General features: G+C 38.8%; 2 protein-coding genes across 2 annotated transcripts in view; both read right to left on the bottom strand.

Annotated features, from left to right (window-relative positions):
• LOC149548162 (putative E3 ubiquitin ligase SUD1) overlaps positions 1-23045 on the bottom strand; it is a 91333-nt gene that overhangs the window by 9187 nt on the left and 59101 nt on the right. The window lies entirely within an intron of this gene.
• LOC149548163 (uncharacterized) lies at positions 9177-12624 on the bottom strand. Its single transcript, XM_089792203.1, has 5 exons — positions 11828-12624; positions 11450-11688; positions 11182-11334; positions 10633-11033; positions 9177-10495 (listed from the first exon to the last, which is right to left on the bottom strand). The coding sequence occupies exons 1-5, from the start codon at positions 12499-12501 to the stop codon at positions 10196-10198; spliced, it is 1767 nt and encodes a 588-aa protein (XP_089648329.1). The 5' UTR covers positions 12502-12624; the 3' UTR covers positions 9177-10195.

The following is a 23045-nucleotide window of genomic DNA, read 5'->3' on the forward strand; positions in this document are numbered from 1 at the left end:
ATTCCGGTTCTGTGGCACCGAGCTTACACCTAGCACCAGTTATCACCCACAGACCGATGGTCAAACGGAGATTGTGAACAAATGGGTGGAAGGGTATTTGAGGAATTATGTGGCATCTCAGCAGCGAGCTTGGGTTAGATGGATATATCTCTGAGTATTGCTACAATACTACATACCATATGACTATACAAATGACACCCTTCATGGCACTTTACGGTTATGAGGCACCCAGTTTCTTAGATTTGTTGTTGAGTGACAGTCGGGTACCCCGTGCAGGTGTACTATTATAGGAGTAAGGATATAGTTTCCACTCTCATGGACAACATTGCTAGAGCTCAGAACCAGCAAAAACAATATGCAGACCAGAAGAGGATTGAGCGTAGTTTTGAAGTAGATGATATGGTCTACCTCATGTTGCAGCCATATAGGCAGTCCACTCTCAAGAAGAGTGGTGCAGAGAAACTCAAGCCATGCTATTATGGACCATTCAGGATCGTCAGGCGAGTTGGTGAGGTGGCTTATGATTTGGAGCTTCCCGCAGACAGTAAAGTGCACAATGTGTTTCATGTGTCATGCCTCAAAAAGGCGTTGGGTCAAAATGTGGTACCTTCTGCAGTATTACCTCCCTTGGATGATGAGGGAAAATTGATATTGGTGCCAGAGGCTATCATTGATTTCAAGAAAAAGAACTTGAGGCGGCACACTATAAGGGAGTATTTGGTGAAATGGAAGGACCTGCCAATTGAGGATGCGATATGGGAGAATGAGGAGATTTTTCAGCATCCGGACTTAAAGTTTGCTCGAGGACAAGCAATTTCAGGGAGGGCGCACTGTAATGTCCACATCTTTTTAGCATATCAGTGGAGTTCTTAGCCTTTACATTCTCTGAAGCCTAAGTGGAAAAATAAGGAGAAATTGATTAAATTAATTTCTTATAAAGTCAAAAGTCAAAAAAAAAAAAAAAGTGACTTTATATTTAATTAATTTAATTTATTGGAGAATGCATTAATTATTGGAAGGGGGAAGCTTCTAGTAATTTAATTTTCTAGAAGCACAATTAATTATTGTATTGCAAGGGAGAAGCTTCTAGCAAGTGCATTAATTATTGGAAGGGGTAAACTTCTAGAGAATGCAATTATTAAATATTTTATTTCCTTCTACGAGGGTCAAGGAAAAGTATAAAATGAGGTGAGAGCTTCATTGTTTATCATCCGATTTTGTGAATTGCATTTGATATCAAGTTGGGAGAAGAAACTAAGGTTTTCGATTTCAGTCAGCCATTGGAGAACATCAACTCTTCAGTGTTGCAAACATTTGAGGTGGTGAAATATCCACTAAATTTGGTATTTGGGAGAGCTTCAATTCAGGAGTTCTATTTTGTGCTTAAATTGGAGAATAAATTTTGATTGCTACAGTACGCATGCAAGATGTTGCGCTACAATGTCTATGCTTGATTCATTTCCATTCTCGGGCATCACTATTATCATTGTACTTCATCAGCATATGATTTTGCTGTAATAATTCAGAATCAAAAATTTTGGCAGCATTATTACATCTCGTTTCCATGTATTTGCACTAATAATACCAAAAGAATTGCATTTGAATATTAGTTCCTTAAGGGGTTACTATAGGCAGACAGTGGACGCAAACCCATTGTTTGTGGAGACGTCGCTTCAGGTGTCTCGTATGCACTTATAGGTTCTTCTCTAAGTGTTCCAATCTGACTGTAAACTCTGTGTTTAAGATTGGATTCTAAATGTTGGTTATTGTATTGCTGTTGTATAATGCAATAACATGAGGAGTTTTCTGGTTTTATGGGGGTCTGTAATGCATTTTTATATGCTTGAATCTGTTTACCGTACATGTAAAGAAATCAACGCATACAGACAATAATAGCAGAATAATATTCGCATATGCAAGAACATACATTAGGCTTCATAATATTCGCAATAGCAAATGATTGATGCTTTACAATGATCCCAGACGAGATATAAATACTACCGCTGAACCTTCTCGAAGGAGTCCATCGGCCACAACATTACATCCGCTACAAACTATTTACCCGTCGGCTACAAAATACAAAACACCGACGACAGTCAATCTGTCAGCTACAGAAACACCGCCGGACCCATCCAGTCGGCTAACACCATCCCCCCCAAAAAGAAAAGTCGTCTCCTAACGACTGATTAAATATCTTCGTCCCGTGCCTGTAGCCTCCGCTAACACAACACTGCCTCCTTGATGAAGCTGACCTTGATAGCCACCTGTGCTGCTTTCTCTGCTTCCAACACTGGGTCCACTAAGCTAAGTGTCGTTGCACTGCCTCCAAGTGGATGATTAGCTCCTCCCGAGCTCTCTACGCATCCACCAAGACAGCCTTCCGGCCAACACCTACTCCCAGTGCCTCGGTACACAAACAGTCCATGCCTGCAACAACTTCAACTCTTCTCAACTGGTCAGACTCCCACAACTGATATCCACAACGACTGGGGGTCCAGGGGGCAACACCCCCAGCGGGGTCGACCTGCGGGGTCCTGGGGCAGCGCCCCTCACCACCAAGACCAATTTAGCACTTCGCAACCCTCACAGAAATGCACGGAACACACCATTTCTGTCGATTCTACACTCTTTCTGGCAACCACTGATGTGTCCCCTTCCCTTTGGCACAATCTGTAACTCATTCTGAACAACTTGAATCTGTCGTCATCGTTTCTTTTTCTTTTTTTTTTTTTTTTGCAATTTCTCCTTCCTGATGAAATTAGTGTGCCTCTCGAAACTCTTGGCGGAAATCCTAATCCTCTGAATGGAAACTGTCGAGCGCACAAATTGAGAACCGCCAATCGGCAAAAGAATGATGGCCAACTGCCCGAGAACAGCCTTCCCCCGTATGCCGACGCCAGTTACATTGTTCAACTGAAGCACAGAGAAAACCCAAGAAAGTGCATCGAAATCTTGTATTCTCGCGGAGAAGTCTGCTGGCTGGAGGAGTTTTCTAAGTTCTATGCCCGCGGTCCTCTTCCTTTTACCGGCAGAGACTTCTGGTGAGACTGTTTTCTTTTAAGCCCACAGCCTTCCTATTTACCGGCAAAGACTGCCCGCACGGAGGAGATTTTAGGAAGTTTCAGAGGAAAAAAAACAAAAAAAAGTGTTTAAGTCTGCGGGGCTTTCCTTGGCAAAGAATGTTTTATGCCCGCGGACAGCTGCCCGTGGGGCTTTTAACAACCCGCGGACAGACTGTCCGTGGGGACATTCCTCTTCACTCCCGCGGACAGGCTACTGTCCGCGGGGTCTTTGACTTCGCCCACGGACAGGCTATTGCCCGCGGGGCTTTTCAGTCCGCGGGCCTTTTTGTCCGCGGGGCCCCCAAATTTGTTTTTTATTTATTTTTTTCAAATTTTTTTTTTTGTCTCAAAAAAAAATACAAAGCACCTCAAATTTGCCTCTGACCGTTGCCATTCGGCAACGACGAGGGAGTCTCCTTCTGCGACAACGACAGAGTCTTCCTAGCACCATATATTTTGAATTTGGATCCGTTGACTGCCTGAGGTACTTTCTGCCCGTCCAAAGTTGATAATCTGATCGCTCCATTGTCGCCGATCTTCCGAATCTGATATGGTCCAACCCATCTGGCCTTAAACTTTTCCACTTTGATTTCATTCCGACCGTTGTACACCTTACGTTTGTTCTATGCCACCTCCGTCGCCCACTGTGCTTGCGGTCGTCGTGCAACTGGATTATTTCCTTGCTGTCGGTGCCCTTCCACTAATTTTATGCTACGGTGTAACCTTTTCTTTCCGCGCGGTCCATTCACCATCTACCGGATAGTGGGATCTTTCGTTTTTCTATGTTCCAACTGTATGTTCTTCCTCTCAGCTTTAGCCATGGCAGCTTTTCCTTCTTCCGCTTCCCTACATTCCTCCGAACATTCATTTTCCTGTGATTTTTTACGTTCGTCGACCGTTAACATATTGCAACTCGGAAACAGTTCGTAGTCTTCTATCTGCCAGTGGAACAAGCCATTCACCGAGTCCAGGTTGTCATCATTCCGTCCTCCATCAAGTCTCAATACTCTTCCTTTGTCTGGTTCCATTCTCCTCTTTGCTTCGTCATCACTTTCGCCGTCACTTTCTGAATTTGACGATGCTGCCTCCTCACCGACCATTTGTGTATGCAGGTCAATTGTGAATCTTTTGCCTCTGCGCTCCATTGATAGAGTATTTTGTTTCCAATCATGTTTTACTTTTGCTTGTACCAACCAATCCCGTCCCAGAATAGCATCATATCCTTTTCTTTTTAATGGAATGACCACAAAATTCAATAAAAATGGTTGTGTACCAATTGTTACCGGTTGCGCTTTCAAGATTCCCAACGGTTTGATTCCATGTTGGTCTGCTGTGAACAACTGAAATGCAGGTGGCCACAATGTCGGCTTTCCCAACTTCTTCCAAGTATCCTCCGGCAACACATTCACGCCGGACCCTCCATCGACAACTGTCTGTCAAAACATTTCCCAAAATCCCCATCTCGACGACCGTCGGGTGCCGTCCGGATGTGAGTGCCAATAGCATTGGGTCTGTTGTCATCACTTCCCTACTATCCCTTCCTGTGTCCTCCAGTGCTTTTGGAAACGGTGTATGATTCAGAATGGTCGTCCGTAACTGCGGCATTGTGAGAAGGTCACTTCTCTTGACCGGTATCTCCGTTTGTAAGATTTGTCGTACAATGTTTTGTTCTGTGAAGTTCCTTGCCAAGGTGCCGGTGATGTCCTTCAACTGAGATGTCCCCACCGACGATGCCTTTGCAATGTCTGCCTGCGCTTCCCCCACTTTTCTCTTTTCCTCCGCTTGCCTCCGTGTAATTGTCAGAACGTCCTCTACATCCATGCCAACAGTGATCAAGTTTACTCCAACCTTTGGACACTTGGAATCTTCGTGATCGCCAGGTCCGCACCATCTGCATAATAATTTGGGTGTGTTTGCCATTGTACAATCCTGCGCAAAATGACCCCACAAATTACATGCTCGGCTTTGAACGATCAGCCGTCCGTTTGCATCATACTGAGTTTGACTTCGGCTCCCATTATTATTGTTATTATTTGTATTGTTGTTATTTTGCCCTCTGCTATTATTCTTGTATCCTCCGAATGTAGCACCAGCAATATTCGTGTTTCCGCTACTACCCGACGGGGAAGCCTCCTGTGTGAGAAGCACCTGCGGAGATCCTCTTGTCTTCATGTTAAAGGAGCAGTCTTTTGTTGAATGGCCCATGATCTGACAAATGTCACAAAATTGATTTTTTGGACACGATCCTTTAGTATGGCCGTCGGTCTTACATTCTGGTGCACCACAATTCACTTCCTTTTGGCTCTTTCTGCATATTTTTAAACTCCATCATGCGAATCATATCCTTCTGTAGGGCCCGAACTTTCTTGCTGCTACCTTCGTCATCGCTGCTATCATCTCCAGCAAGCTCGTCGTCATCAGAATCAAATGAGCTAGTTTTCTTCTTCTTTGTCTTCTATTCACTTTCAAGATCCAGTGCTCTGTTATACGCGTCCACATACGAAAACGGTGGCACAATTTTCATTTTCCTCCGCAATTCCGATCGTAGGCCGTCCACGAACTATCTTTTCTGCAATCCGTCCACCGGCTTGCTTTCCATTTTGTTGATTAAGTCTTTTAATCTCCTAGCATAGACATGGACAGTTTCGTGCTTCCCCTGCTTGGTATTGAAAATTTCTGCTACGATTTCATTATCATCTCGCAAGAGTTTAAATTCCGCCAAGAACTCCTTTTTAATGTTATCCCAGCTATTTAGCTTTTGTGGATCCGTATCCGAAAACCAATCAATCGCCACACCCTGTAGGGTTCCCAAAAATTGTCTCATCCAGTCGTCTTCATCAGTTATGCCATTTGCCCTCCAAATTGTTTCACATGTTTTGCAATGTCAAATGGGATCGGCCGTACCATCGCCATTGAACTTCGGCAGTTTCTCTTTTGGTCCCACCATCACAACACTGGAGGTCTGTACTGTCACACCGAAGGTCTGCACTGTCACACCGGAGGTCTGCACTCCTACACCGACGGTCGACACTCCCACACCGGCGGTCGGCACTCCCACATCGGCAATCTAAACTCCCACACCAACGATCGGCACTCCCACACCGGCGGTCGACACTCCTACACCGACAGTCTAATCTGCACTCCCGCACCGGAGGTGTCGACAGCTGCAAACCTTGGTGAAGAAGAAGGATCCTCTGAAATTGTTTCCCGCGAAAGTCTATCTCGGACGAAGAGGTCACTCCACGCTTGTGCTCCCTCGGCACTACGAGCCATGCGAGTTGATGCTCTTCTGTCTGAATTTTCTTCCCTCGGCGAACACAAATTCAAGAACTCCTCCCGTGCTTCTTCCACCAATTCCACCCGCTGCCGAGTCTCCTCCAACAATTCCTCCGCGCTTCAGTTTCTGTCGGCAATCTTCTGAAATCTTCGTCGGTGTTCGGCTTGCTGCGCCAGAATTAAATTCTCTTGCACAGTATGGATTCCATCTTTTCCCTTTGCCTTATTTCGATCCTTGTTAAACTGATTTGGCATTAATCTTCATTCCTCCCACCTTCCAGATTCATAAGGCAACGGCGCCAAATGTTTACCGTACAGGTAAAGAAATCAATGCATACAAACAATAATAGCAGAATAATATTTGCATATGCCAGAACATACATTAGGCTTCATAATATTCGTAATAGCAAATGATTGATGCTTTACAATGATTCCAGACGGGATATAAATACTACCGCCGAACCTTCTCGAAGGAGTCCGTCGGCCACAACATTACATCCGCTACAAACTATTTACCCATCGGCTACAAAATACAAAACACCGACGACAGTCAATCCGTCGGCTACAGAAACACCGCCGGACCCATCCAGTCGGCTAACAGAATCCTGAGTATCATTTTGAGAAACAACAGTTCAATATCTGTTGGAGTTTCTGCTGGTTTTTATTGTATTTTGTAATACATTTGCATATGTTTAGTTCTAAATATATTTGGAGGAAAAATCGAGTAAATATCCGGTTTGGGATATTTCAGCCAGCTCCATGAAACATTACTAACCATGCAACTAGTCCTCTTGGGTTCCACAAAAAAAAGGGCCATCCACCTTCCCAGTTGTCTGTAATATCATGTTGCTCCACACCTATAACAGGTGGAATATCAAAGATGTCCAACTACCATTATGTTGCCCCTCTAACAAGTATACCAAATTGGTGACTGCACTACAGAAGCACACTAGCAACGTTGTTGGACTTGGCCTCCTTCATGAAAGGAAGCACACCAAACTAATCGCCCATCCCATACCTATAGAGTGATTGAAATAACAAGTCCTTTGCAGGTGAGTTTGGATGGAAAGAAATATGCATCTCATTTAATGTGGCCATAATGTGATACAGTAACCGACTCCTCGGGAGATAATGAATCAGCACTAGGATTCCATAACTGTCTGTGTACCAAGTCATACAATACAACATCATTATGTGAAAAGTTCATACCAAGCTCAACCATCCCATACTGAATAGCCTCCACCCAAATGGCATCACCATGCTCAATCTATGTGACGGTAGAGTTACTCTAGGCACTAGATAAATATGGTTGAGTCCTAGCTGTATGAGGAGAAGAATAAATCGATGTATACTAATATGCATAGTCCTTTCTCCTTATATGCTTCTTGGCCATAGTGCTAGCCAATCCAAGGTTGATTTGTAATCAGCATTATGTCCCTCAATCAAATTTAACAAGGCAACTACCTCTTGGCTACAATCAGTATTAATTTGGGACTCTTAATCAATTTCAAGAGTTGTTCCATCATCCAACTCAAATAGTGGATTCGCAAATATCCAGTCGGCATCCATCTCAAAAAGTAAGTTTCTATGCTTCATCCAATCAACATTATGCTAGTACAAAGTATTATCACCATAAGAATGAATATCCTCATGCCTACCCCACAATTGTTGCTACACTAATAGCTGATCCAAAAGATGCTTCATCAACCTTATAGTCATCAACCGAAGGACATGATGTCATAATGCATGGAGAATCCTTCGAATTCCCAGGTAGCTGGTCCACAGTTTTCCCCTTTTCTCCTTTGTAGTCCCTAAGAATGCCACTAGTCTTATCTCTCCTAATCAGCCCATTTGACTGAATTTTGTCTTCCTTTTCATGAACCTTTATAGGCTGAAACAAATCGTCCTTCATGTCTTCCTCAATCTTGCTGCTTGTTATGAATGGTTTCAATTTTTGCTCACATTGTTTGATAATGTTGACCAAACTACAAGCATGAAAAGAAGTGACGTGTTTACTTCAAATCAGTCAATATGGTAGATAAGAAGTTTTGGGGACATCAACAACTGACATTTCTCTAGAAGAGTTGTCATATTAAAATCATTTGCAGAAATCAAATTGTGTAATCTACTACTTGACTTGGGATCGCATGATTTAATACATACTGTATTCCAATCTATTAGGCACAATCAGGGAAGAACACAGAGAATATGTTATTACAACCATGGAAAACATTATGGTTATGACAATTAATGAGAGTGATGCTCATTTCCAGCCACTACTACAAACATGTTCACAATCTCAAATAGAGAACAAAAGGCTTCAAGAACTGCTTATCAATTGGTCAACAAGGTGCTTGAACAATGTGAGCCAAAAATTGAGAAGTACAAACAACAAAAGGTTAAAGAAACAACTTTGAATATATTTATTGCCGGGCATGAGGAAAGCAAACTAGTTGTTGATTTCCAACTAGCCGAGGATGAATCCGTCACTTCAAATGAGTCGTATTCTAAGCTCTTAATTGGTGAAATACTGATTTCCAAAGAAACGTGAATCGGAATCGGATCGGAATCGGCAAGGCCGAATCGAATCGTGAATCGGCAATGAATCGGCAATGAATCGGCGATGAATCGGCAAATTTGAAAAAACCCTTTAAATTTAAAGATTTTAACAATTTAAAACTTATTTCATGCACCCTTTATTGAATATAACTTAAGCACACTATAACATCATCAAATAGAAGTTAAAACTTAACATACATAGACATGAAACATAAAATCCATCACATACGTAACTATGTTATCTAAGATTCTAAAATGTAAATTGTAAGCTAGCTGAAGTAAATAGAAATCAAATGATCATAATGATTTAAATCATAGAATGTATGTAAGATGATCCATAAGACATCAAATCATAAATTTATGTAAGAATCTAAGATGAAGATCCATGAAAGTTTGAAACTTTGAAACATATGTCTATCAATGATTCAGTATCAATATCTGTAAACAAAATATAAAAACAAGGCTCCAGCTCAAGCCTCAGGCTCATAGTCATCATCATCCTCAACATCATCCTCAAGCTCGGCTACAGCCTCAGCCTCAGCCTCTGAGTATCCAGTCTGCCTAGTAGCAAGGCGTCTAATGAGGTCCTAGAGGACTGTCGAGCCATATCTCCCGCATATAAGATGGGCTCACGAATGTCACTAGGGCCTGTGTCTGTGCGTGCACGTGTGCGTCTACCAATGCCTGAAGAACGTGCTCTAGCTGCCTCAGCCTCTATATCCACCTGGTCAATCCACGCACGGTCTTCCTCAGTGAAGACTGGATCTACAACCTCTGTGAGCCACTCTGATTCTGGATCAATCTCCTCCAGAATGATCGGAGAGGAGTCAGTGCCCAAAATCTGTCTGATCCTAAGACGGAGGTTGTAATGAACGAAGACAAGATCATTCAACCTCTGCACTGTCAACCTGTTTCTCCTCTTCGAGTGGATGTGCTCGAACATGGACCAACTGCGCTCACATCCAGAAGCGCTGCTTGGCTGACTCAGAATACGAATGGCAATTTTTTGAAGTTTTGGGGTTGTGGCCCCAAACATTTGCCACCATCTATCTGAAATAAGGGAAAATAAAAATAATTAGTCTCATTTACAAATTACAAATTACAAGTTAACTCTAAAATTACATAATCAACTTTAAGTTTAGAATCTAGATTCATGAACATTGAATATATTATTTAATTTTTCCCTGGCTGTATTGTTTCCCGAGCATCTATGGCTACCCTGCTAGAGAAAAGTGGCCCTTCTTTATTATTGAACTTATCAAGCTCAATAATTGCAGCACTGCTATCCTCATCAGTACTCAACCGGTGAGAACCTCATCATCTGTATATAATCCGGTGAGAACCTCCTCATCCGCCTTGAAGTCAGGACGGAAACGAAATGCCGAATTCAAAAAGTAAGCTGCTGCATGGATGGGTCTGTGGAGCTGATTCTGCCATCTCCTATCAATGATGTCCCAAATAGGGGCATACTTCTCCTGCACTCCTGCATACTGAGCTCTAATGGCCTCCTTGGCCCTATCCATGCCCTCATATATGTAGCCCATAGAGGGCTTCTCCCCATCAACAGTTCGTAGGAGAGATACAAGAGGCTCAGTGGCCTACATATAAAGTAAAACAAAAATTTGAGTCAAAACTTAAACATAGAATAATTCAATAATATAAGGTAAAACTAAATCATTAAACAATTAGCATAGTAAACTATAAAATATTAAATGTTAAATTGCAATAAAATTACCTTAAGTATTTCTCTAGCAGGTTTCCAAAAACCATCATCATCAAATATGCAATCCACCACATCTATCCCTGCAGTGGTCGTAGCATAGGAAGATGAAATCCACTCCCGCCCAACAAACATGCTCCTCAAATCATCCCTTGATGTCAACAAGGACTGCAAGGTGATGAAATTCGAGGCAAACCTCGTGATCCCTGGACGAGCTAACTCTTTGTCTCCTGTGTACTTCCTCATTGTGCTAAGGACAAATGAATGATTATAAATAAACTTACATATGTTTTTTGCCCTTTCCACACATGACTTGACCCACTCAAGTTTGCCAATTTCCTCCAACATGAGGTCAAGGCAGTGTGCTGCACAAGGGGACCAAAATATGGTGGGGTGCCTCTCCATCAAAAGTTTGCCTACAACAATTTTAAGATAATTAGAAATTCAAATTTCAAACATGTTAGAACTTAGAACTTAGGAAACTTAGAAATTCTAAGTTAGAATTAGAAAAAGTTCAAAATTCAAATAAATTTATTTTCAAAACTTAAAAAGTTAAAAGTTTACCTGCAACAACATAACTTGCTGCATTATCCGTCACCACTTGCACCACATGTTGTTCCCCCACCTCTGCTATAACTTCCTCAATAACCTCACATAAGTATGTGGCGTTTTTTACATGAGCAGAAGCATCAATGGATTTGAGGAACATGGTATATCCTACAAGTAACAAAACAACGAATTATAATTACTATTAGCAATCAACAAAACAAAATTTGAAACAGTCAATCACAATTCAAAATTATGTATGTAGGAAAGTAGAATGATCAATCACCTCCACAGGATACAAGAAAATTGAGGAGTGTTCTTCCCCTCCTATCTGTCCAACCATCAGTCATGATGGTGCAACCCTTTTCGATCCACTCCTTTCGGTTGTCCTCAAGCTCATGCCTCATATCCTCAACCATTTCCTCCAGGAGGTATCCACTCACACTCAACTCAGCCTCAGTTGGGGCTTTAAACCCCGGACCACAAATGGCAACTGCATCTATCATGTTCTGCCAATAAGGAGTCCTGTCACAAATAGATAATGATATTGATTAGAAATTTAGATGTCAAAAACTAAAATCATAAAACAAGTAGATATAATTAAAGTTTTACTTTTACTTTTAACTTTAACTTTGAAGATAACAAAGAAAAAAGAATCAATTACCTGGCTGCAATAAATGGAATGTTGCAAAAGTACCAGAATTTGCAAATCTCTTTTCTGGCAGCATCATGAATCTCCTTGTTCAAACCCATGCCCTCAAGCGTGGGTTGGGAGCCAGGAGTAGTGCGGGGCACAAAGTAACTATCCATTCTACTTTTCCGCACTCTAGGCCGCAATAGGTTGGTGTTGGACTCTGTCTCAGTATGAGACCGACTACCACTAACACTCACATGAGCACTAGCACTAGGATGAAAAGGAGGCCTAGAAGAACCCTCCCCAACACAACCTACGGATGCGGAAGCTGATGCAGATGCACTTGCAGATGTAGATGCGGTTGCGGATGTGGGAGCACGGGAGCCAATACCTCTTAACCCTTCAAGTTGCATTTTCTTAGTCAACTTGTCTTGTTCAATTTTTTCTAATGCCACTAAACAAGAGCGTTTTGCCTCAGCGGTTTGTTGAGTGCAAACTGTGACATCATGGCCAGGTATGCCAGCAATGTGGTATTTCAATCTATAGATACCTCCCGAATTTATTTTTTCTTTGCAAAATATACATTTTGTTTGATATTTGGTTCTCCCAGGAAACTCTTCATTATATTTCCAGCATTCATCTTTTTTACCCATTGTGGAAATTGGAAAATGAAAGCAAAGGGCTGCTGCAATAAAAAAATTCATGTAAAAAATCAAAGTTTGCAACTAATAAACAAAAACTACAAAACAACAAACCCTAGTTTGCAATTTAGTAAAACTAAAAATAAAAAACATTCAAGATTTGCAAATGAACACTAAAAAAATTTAACAAAAAATGCATACTACACTAACATGCAAAAAAAAAACCAACACTTACCTCTTGCAAATGAGTTGAGGAGTGTTGATATTGACTCCTTAATGCTCCCAATGCAATTTATGGCCTCCCCAAATGGACTTCTGATCTCTTTGGTGCTCTTCCTTCTTGCCGGTTGGAAACCTATGGATTCTCTTTTCTCTTCTTCTCTCTCACTCTTCCTCTCTTCTACTCATACTAAGCAAATAGAAGGCTCTTTAGGGTTATAACAAAGAGGAAAGTCAACTTAGAAAGCAAATAAAAAATGTGTTTTTTTTTAAAAATTGAACTTTCTATCCTTGCTGCCGCGGCCGATTTCTGGAGATTCACGATGGCGATTTTGGCGATTTTTGCCATGAATCGCCGATTTTGGCGATTCAGGCGATTCACGCGAAAAAATCGCCACCAGCGATTTCCGATTCCAAAAAAATCGGGAGCCATGAATCTTATCGCGATTTTGGCGATTTCGGCAATTTCATGGCGATTTTTGGAACTATGCTGATTTCTATTGACCAAACTAGCGAAGGGGAGAAAACCATTGATGAATCCATATATGAACACGAGGCTATTCACTTAACACCTCAAGATGAGTGCATGTCATCAGCTGTCGAAACTATTAAGTACGATGATTATATTGCTCCTACAGTTTAAAGATACATCAGAAAATGTGTCACATGACAGCATTTACTCCCTAGGTGAATTTGAACACAAACCTTTCTCACTAGAAGATTTGATGGATAGCTTACTAGTTACGAAAGACAAGCTTGTACAAGTGTCAACAAGGACATATAACTCTCACAAATTCGTTGAAGAGCTTATGTGGAAAACTCAAAGTGATGAAAGACAGAAGGGGTTATCATGTGGAGTCACTGGTGTGCAACTACAAACAACCAAAGAAGCATTTGAAACAATAAAATCAGATTACTTGCAGCTCTTAGTGGATAAGGAACTTGCTAACAAATTTGGTGAAGACAAGGGAAAAGAGGTGGATGAGCTTTGTCTTCAGCTAAGTATGGCACATTGCTCTTTAAATCAGGCTGCAGATCAGTCCTCTATGAGAGTCAGTCACAAAGAAGATGATTTTAGTCCCAAGGCCAAGAAAATCATACTAATGATAGAAGGGATCCACGACCTTGGTGAGAAAGAAGGTACACATGGTATTTTCACTATTCCCTATCCAAATGAGACATTCTCTGCTAAAGAGGACCTTAAGAGCCAACAAAACGTCAACCATGTGAATTCTGATTTTTATATCAGCAGCTATGCATAATCACAGTATCACAGCATCATGAGGACAATGTTGATTCAAGTGATATTAGATCAGAATTTTGCTATGATGGTGATCATTTCATTAATGGAGATGTTAATTTGAGCAATGATACTTATGGTGATGCTGAAAATTCAGAATTGTCCTTAACATATACTGATGGTTTCCACAAGTTATCTAGAGGTTTATCATCGAATCTTCATGAGATGGAAGCTATTCACTTATTGCTTCTTGACTTTTTCTTCATCCGTGCTACAGTTGTTAGTGGCTACCCTACTAGGACTATTAGTACATTTTCAGATTTGGCTTGGCCTATACGGGTTAGTGAGTTGCATGCAGATGAGTGGGGATAACATGCATTGCGTTATATTCCATGTGAGTTGTCTACCTTTCCAATTCAGCAGCGTATTGATTGCAATGATGACAATCTGGATGCTGATCCAAGTTATGACAGTGACATCTTGTGACATGATGAATTGGCTTCCTTGCATGTGGGTGGTGTGTTACACATCTACTTGTTCAGTTAGCTGATTTAGGATGATGATCGATTGTTAGACACCAATGTCTACACCTGAGGATCACGCTAATAAGTTGATTTCGGATCCAAGAGTTAATAAGATGTCCGTTTTGCATTATGCGAACTATGTTGAGTTGCTTCACTATCTAAGACTTGACATAGTTGTGTTCAGAGTTGCGCATCAAGCATAAGCCGCGATATCTCTCATGACATGGGATCCAAGGATCATAGTGATAGATTGGTTGCATTCTTATTTTTGGTACCATAGCATAGAAGGTCCTAACTTCAGAGTTACAAGTATGGGTCACAAAGATACTAGCAGATGGATATGGGATCCTAACATTGGTTTATGGACTCATGATTGCTTGAGGGAAAGCAATCTTGAGGAGGGAGGATGAAATGTCCCCATTTCTGGGACATTAGAAAAATTTATAGGCCTACCCAATTAATATTAATATTGACTATTGAAGACTTAATGCAGAACTTTTAGTCAATTTAACATTTAAGAGGGGGTTAGTAAGAGACGAATTGGCCAAAGGACAAGGACAGGATAAGGGAAGTTGAAGAGTTAGGCTGGGTTCTTAAAAGGTGAAGGAGTTCATTTTTGGATATGCTTGATTTTGGATTTTGATTTCAGATATTTCTTGGTGGGATTGTGGGAAGTTTCAACTTCTATTCAAAATAGGACGGAAATCCTTAGGTTCTTCGTAAATCAGATGCAAACCTAGTTCAGCTCTGAGGTGGATTCACAACGGAATTCACATTGCACTTCAAGGTTCTCTTGAATTTCCAATTTGACTGTATTATTGTTTTCAAGATTGGATTTTACGCATGTTGCATTGCTGGCTTATAATACAATAGCAAATCTGAAGTTGTGTTAACTGAGTGTATCAATGAGCGTCTACTGGTTTATATTGCTAGTTTTGTTTGCATAGGCTATCTGTTGTATTTTGAAATCTGTTATGAGAAAAATTTGCAAAAATATCCATTAAGGATATTACAGAAAAGACTTGTTTTCGATTACAAACAACTATAACACTTTTAATGGATTCAATTGTCCGGAAATTTTTTAAAGTAAAAAGCAGCGCATATCTGTCTCTTCAAGACCACTCTAAGATACAACCCAGACTTGCCATTCAACTCCTTCGAAATTTTCTTCAAAATTTTAGCATTGCAATCAATTTGTCTCATTGAATTATTGTCACGTCCATGATTTATTTTTCTTTTTGTGGAATTGACAACAGATGTTTTATATTAGAGAATCCAAACTCACTAATCATTACAAACTGAGTCTCACAGCAATAGTGATTGCCCTATTACCATTGCATCTACCTCTCTCAAGGTCTATATGCACCTATAGCACAAGCTCGAGCATACTATATTTTTTGGAATGCTCAAAGTCACTCCTCCAAGTTTGAAAGCTTGTCGGAATCATTCCATGTGATTAGTTCTTGTGGCAAACAAGATTTCTTCAACTCTTCTAGAGTCTTCATCTTTCAATGATTACGACAACCATCACTTCAAAAAATGGCCCAGATAGTCTTGTCAATTCAAGTATGTAATGTCCCCATTTTCGCCAGCATTGGAGTTTGAGAGATTAGCCTATTATTGTGATCCTCGTAAGCTAATTATTGTGCATGGAGGGTCTTCTGAGGTAGTGGATTGGCTTGGGAGGGTCTTATCTTCTCCACAATTCAGTAAGTTACAAGTTGGTCTTCATTTGGCTCAGATTGGACTTTGTTTGGGCTTAGTTTTGTGTACTTACTATTTGTGGTAAGTTGGGTGTTGATTGAGATGGACCCTTCCTGTTTTTGGAAAGTGCATTTGGTCACATGGAGAAATAATAAGTGTGACTCCTATTTCAAACAACATGTTTAAATGATAAGTATTTGGGGAACTATTATATTTTCAATGGCCAAATTATCATTAAATTATTAAATGGCTTATTATAAAGTTATAATTACATTTTATAATTCCACTTGAGGGTTGAGTCGTCATTGAAAGGGGGTCATTAATTATATGCCTAAGCCAAGTATTAAATATTTAAAGTGATGTTGTGTTGGAAAGTTTCAAGAGCTGAGTTCTTTTGGGAAACTTTCGCAGTTTCTGAAGTTGAAATTTTTTGGAAACTTTTATCAACAAAGCATTATAAATATGAGCTCATTTCATTGGAAAAAGCATGCTTGAATATTTTTTTTTTTTTGTTGCCTTTGTGGCTTTATGAGTTTCTGAAGCTTGTGGCCTTGCTGAGGTATAAGGGTTTGGAGGTTTGCGTTGATTCCACAGCTGAGGTATTGTGGAGAATTGCTCTGATAGTCGTGTGCAAATTACTGCTGAGGTATAGTAGTTTGTCTCAACTTCTCATCTGTCGTTACTGTATTGAGAAGTGAATTAGTGTTGGTGTTAATTCTTATTTCTGATATTGAGTTGTGAGGATTGGAGGAGTTATTGCCTTAGTATGCCCTGCGATTCTGATCTGGGAGATCAAATTGCACAAAAGCGATTTTAATACTCAGGAAAAGGGCAGCATTTGGGCTTTTAGGAAGCTTGCAACTGGAATTGCAGGTCTGCAATTTGTATGTGGGCCTGTGTTTTATCATCAGAAGTCTGCAATCATCTTGGCAAGATCTGTGGACATTGCATTTGCATCTGGAGGTTCTGTGTCTATGTCTGTTGGAGGTGTTTTACCCTGCAACACATAAACATCCATTGCCACATACTGGACACCATTGTCCGAGAGTTTATCCTGATATTTTCAGATGTTCAGGAGGCCATTGTGTTGACTGCTGGTATGAGATTAAGTTGCAAACTGGGCGTTCAAACTACAGATTGGAAGCTCAAATTCCTAGCTATTGGGATTGTTTTCATATGTGCAGACTTGGGCACCAGCATTGGTTTTATCGACTGCTGCAAGGGTCATATTTGGGACAGAGGTTAGAATCACTGGTTGATCGTGGATTACCAGGTTCATATATAATGTAGTATGTTCAGCACACGATATTTATGTAGAGATTAATATTGCATTAGAGTTTGCCCACTTTCTGGTTATTTGATAAATGATTATCCATTAGAGTTCTTGTGGATGCAAGTTCATAGTACAGAATAATACTCAGTAATCATCTATGCAAAATTTAAAAACCAAATTGATCTGAAAGTTGGTAAGCATTTCCTTGCATTCTCTAGTTTGGTGTCTGAATTATAGAATATCATTTATTCAGGGATAACTGTGAATATTTGCCTAGTGCTTGACGAAATACCAAACTATCTGATTAGCGTGGTAAATTGCTGAAGTCAAAGTGTTTCAAGTTAAAGCCAGCTCGGGGTTATTACAGAGTATTATTTCACTCTGCATCTATGTACAGTTACTCTTATTCATTGAACATTATGCAGTCAATGCTCAGCTGTCCCTTGTAATGCCTATAAAAGATCATAGTTCCAAGTCACTTCTTAATGTGAATAGTCTTGAGTAATCATTCTCGACCAAACACTTCACGGCAATCCTAGGCATGAGGAGTATAGAAGTTTTCATAGAAAGGTTGATATAGTTTTCAAACAAGCCAAAGTGTCGATATTATTTATCCCCAGTTATGTATTTTACGAAAACCCTGTCTCATGAATCCGAAAGGGAACAGCTCTGCTATGATGCTCTTTTCCCGTTGTGCTTAAAACTATAATTTTAATGTGCTAGAAGTATTTATTCATTGACATTACTAATGTTCCTATTAGCGCTAAAACACAAAGTCCAATAAGCCCTAAAATATATAAAAATTAATCGATCTTAATTGTTTTAACCAAGAGTCTAGCTCCCCAATATACAACAATGCTCAACTTATAATAATCTAATAATTTCATCATAGGCCGCTAACCTTAATAGCCACATAAAATGTGGTACCATGATGATTCATTAATATGAACGTTTGTAAATCAAACAATACAAATCAAGCCCCAACAAATATTTATTCTATCCTCCATAGTATCTCCATACTTAGCCACTATCGAAAGAGGTCCTCCATACTTTAGAATACATTTGCTTGATGCACCTTCATCTAACTAAATATTTAACGCCCAAAAAGAAAATGTTTTCAGACTTTATTATATCTGCTAATGAAGGTCCTTCAGAAAAACCAATCACTTACTCTATCAGCCACAAAAATTAAAGATTTTGATATCGATTAAACTATGAGAAACCACATATAATAACCTTTTGAATAACCTTAGTTGATGCTGATAGTATTATAAATTGTGATATTGCTATCAGAATTTAACAGTAGTTTTTTGAGTCAAACTCATTGACCCATATTTCTGATAGCAATACCACTAGTTGACTTGCTGTGGAAATTATCTCCTACTTATCAGCATTAAAAATGGTGATAAAATAACAGCTCTCAAGTTCGAAAAATATTTAATGGAGTGTATTTAGTTGCTGATAATTCTTTGGGAACTTTACACGTTTGCCTGCATTATTTTGTTACATTCCACAACAATAAGATCTGCCTTAATAATCCCCATAAAGCTATAGTCTTTTGAATTAATACAAGTAGGGTTCATGAAAACTTGGAACTTTGAGATATAAAGTAATCAACTATCATCCTAACTCTTATGACCCAAGTGGATGCTAAAATATTCATTCTTCACACCACTTTAGAAATATCCACCATACTATAACTTCATGACAAGGCTAACAAAAATTAAACTTCAAAATATGGAATTTTTTAGAGTAACTTCATGCCTGTAATCTTTTTATTCCCACAGATTTTAACCCTTTAGACTAGCACAACACATTGCTCTATTAAAATCCTTTTGTGATTCCTTTCTGATAAACTTATGGGATGGCAAGAAAACTAGCTCTAATACCATTGTAATATCTATTACAAAGTAATTGGAAAATATTTGTTTGTTATTAAATGAGACCAAGAGGTCTATATATACAAAAGAATGGAACGATGTTTCCTTAGGAAATGATCATAAAGAATAGAAACTTTCTATTCTAGCGAAGAGAAAACTAACAGTTATCTACTGCTAACTAAAGAATAGAAACATTCTATTCTAGAAACAGAAAACTAAATATTAGAAACATTCTAATATTTACAGAAGATTACAATAAATAACCATTAGATACTAAATAGAGATAATAGAAACTATCTATTCTCATAATACCCTCGCTTAATGGTTAATCTATCCCGAAAACGAAGCTATCAAAAAGTGTAAAAGACAGATTCTATCTGCTCAAGGTGCTCGGCACTGTTCACTGTGGGTTGCGAACCAGATTGCTTAGATAGGGCAGCTAAGTGCTTCCGACATTCAACCTTCATATGACCAAACTTGTGGCAACAGTTGCATTAAATGTTCTTCTTCCGGGGGCCTTCTGAATCTCGAGCAGAGGATGCCTGCAAAGAAGACTACTGATGGTACTTTGGATAACGCTCCAAAACTTTGCAGATGAGCATAATGATCCAAAACAAATTGCACAAATCCATGATTTTTAGAAGAAAACTGAAAGAACCGAACACAATTTTTGGGGTGAACAATCAATCAAAATCTAACATGATTTTTGAGGTGAAAAATTAATCAAAACCTGACATGATTTTTGAGGTGAAAAAGCAATCAAAACCCAACATAATTTTTGAGGTGAAAAATCAATCAAAACCCAACAAATAAATTTTGAGGAAAAAATTACAAACCCACAAACAAATCCTACACAACTTTGCAAATTACAGAATTAGAAATTTTTAAGGGAAAATTTATAAAAACCCATAAAAAAAATTTAGGGAAAATAATTTGAAAACCTATCAAAATTTCCTTTTGTTAGGGAAAAAATTATTAAAACCCACCAGAATTTTTAAGGGAAGCAAAACACAAGACTTTGCATGGTAAACTAGCACATGCAAGTACATGCAACCCTAAAAAAGTAGAGACCCAAAAAATTTGAAGGGTGACCCAAAAGAGAGCTCAAAAAACCCAAAAAAAATATGTTGTCGATTTCTGGATCAGCTGGCTCAAAATAGATGGCACACAAATCGAGACACCAAGGAAAAATAGATGATAAACTAGTTGAACTCTCAAAAAACCCAGGAAGAATTTGGAATCAATTTTTTTCCTAACTCGAAAATCAGGATTTTGAACAAAAACAGCCCTGCTGCAAAGAAAAGCCACAAAAAATGGCAAAAATGTGCAAAAAAATCAAACGGATCTGGACATAAATGGGTTGCAGAATCGAACCAGAAGTCGGCGGATTTAGATCTCTCAAAATGGAAACCCTAGTCAGATTATAGAGAGAGTTGGAAGCAAATATGCATGTAAATAATTTCGAAAATAAAAGGCAGGTAATTTCAACCAGGAAATTATAATTATTTTCGAAAAAATTTAGAGTATTGGCTCTGATACCATATTACAAAGTAATTGGAGAATATTTGCTTGTTATTAACAGAGATCAAGAGGTCTATATATACAAAAGAATGGAACAATGTTTTCTTAGGAAACAATCATAAAGAATAGAAACTTTCTATTCTAGTGAAGAGAAAACTAACAGTTATCTACTGATAAATAAAGAATAAAAACATTCTATTCTAGAAACAGAAAACTAAATATTAGAAACATTCCAATATTTACAGAAGATTACAATAGATAACCATTAGATACTAAACAAAGATAATAGAAACTATCTATTATCGTAATAATATCCTAGTTCGTATATTTTCTCAAATTTTCTCACAATAATTTTCAGAATATAAATAAATAATTTATGCAAATGAACGAGCAGATGCTCACATAAAAATACCTAGTAAATAGTTATTATAAACCAGCAACACAGTAATGTCATAAATATTTCAATCTTTGATACAGAAGGCTACCGCCAAAAAAGAACTTGAAATGCAAGATGAACTCTGTCACGAATTCACCCTGAGGATGCACTGGGTCTCTGTCCAATCCATCAATAATCCTAAAGGTTTCCATCCTCAAGTTTCAGCAAGAGAAAGCTTAGAAGCTTCCCAAAATTCTCCAATGAGAAATCAAAAAATTCAATCACAAATCCAAGCATGCTCAAATGAACTCCTCTTCCCTCTTTTAAGCACAACCTGATTATTCTTCATATTCCCCTGTCTGTCTCTTCATGTTTATTCTCTTTTTGTCTTTTAATTTGTCATTTTTCCACTTGAGAGGATAATATTACCACATAATAATAAAAAGGCTTATTAAGATGCATTTTAATTTAGAAGTCACTTTATTAAAACTATGTAATCTTCGGGTACTAAAATAAATAACCAATAGGGCTCTGAAAATCATGTATGATAGCTCGTCAGAAAGAGGTCGATGAGGCTTTCTAAGTCCAACATTGAAAAGTCGGAAATACAAGTCCCTATTGACTTACTATAAATAATAAATATCTAGAAACCATGCTAACTCAACTTCAATCTACGTGAAATAGAAGATACCTATGTTGGAACTCACATTAATCCCTGCAAAGTCCCAGTTAGCCCACAAGACCATGGTAGAAAGGGATAGCAACACATCAGGAAATAATGGCCCAGGAAAAGGGGAAATTACATAATTGTCATTGTGATTTGAAAAGATTCACCACATTACTAGGCCCTTATCTTTGGGTATTAGAGGCTTTTCCAGTCATTGTAAGTTTTTCAAGCCCTAAGTCAAGAGTCGTCTTAGGTTTTTGTCCTAACTAGTCCATAGTAGATGTAGCTCAACAATTTAGACTATCTCATTAAACAGTTTTCCTTGAATTGTTTATGACCTCTATAACCTCATACTCTGTTGTTGCAAGTTAGTTTACAGAGGGTTCTATTCTTCCTTACCTCTTGATTCTATTTTTTGTCAATCCCATGTCTTCATTCTTGCAAAATTAAGGCTTTGCTAAAAATCTGTTTAGGCACTTGGTAACAATTTGAAAGTCACCTTTGTTATATCAGGTTTGAGAGCTCTATCATTGACTCCTTTGTTTCAGCTTCAAAACAACCCCTTCCCCCTTGTCTATAGTGGTTTAATGTGGTTAACTTGGATAAAAATCTTGTTTTTTGGCTATGGAGTTTGTTTACCCAAGTGCCTCCCATAACTAGAGAAAATAGGTCTTATCCAAATACATGGGAGGTTTGCGCAAGGCATGCATCCCTGGTTTGGCTTACCCCGCATACACATGTAGTGTACTTAGGACCATAGTTCAAAATCTCATACCCTGCCACTTTTCGATGAAGCAAATAAAAAAGTTCTTGGCAAATATCAGAGATAAATGGGTAACTTCTCAAGAAAATATCAGGAATTTTAAAAATGACTAAAAGTAATTAGAAATGCATTTTTTCGCAAAATTCAATAAGGAGATGCATCTAATGAGTCAATAACTGTGTAAACAAACCAAACAAGCTTTTATATATATATATATATATATATATATATATATATATATATCACATCCTCATGTGGAATGTTAATGGCTAGCAACAATAGTCAGAGACTTTGAACTGTGAAGTAAACTAAAAATAGCAAATTGTCTTTGTAAAAAGCTAAGAAAATACAAATGTCATGTACAATACGAAATTCCTCTTCCCCTTCCCAATAGCTCTAGTAAATTCTAGTCCACTTCAAATCCACTTACAATCAACCTA

The sequence above is a fragment of the Cupressus sempervirens genome, chromosome 7 (assembly GCF_028749045.1).
Source record: "Cupressus sempervirens isolate cs-2001-9-10 chromosome 7, ASM2874904v1, whole genome shotgun sequence".
Lineage (NCBI taxonomy): Eukaryota > Viridiplantae > Streptophyta > Pinopsida > Cupressales > Cupressaceae > Cupressus > Cupressus sempervirens.

What these genes read in the sequence shown, in the direction of transcription:
- LOC149548163 (XM_089792203.1), bottom strand. Translation starts at nt 12,501, where the DNA reads ATGAATTTTTTTATTGCAGCAGCCCTTTGCTTTCATTTTCCAATTTCC. An exon ending in TTTTCTTGTATCCTGTGGAG is followed by an intron (nt 11,335 to 11,449) that starts GTGATTGATCAT and finishes TGTTACTTGTAG; the next exon opens with GATATACCATGTTCCTCAAA. An exon ending in AGCAAGTTATGTTGTTGCAG is followed by an intron (nt 11,034 to 11,181) that starts GTAAACTTTTAA and finishes AAATTGTTGTAG; the next exon opens with GCAAACTTTTGATGGAGAGG.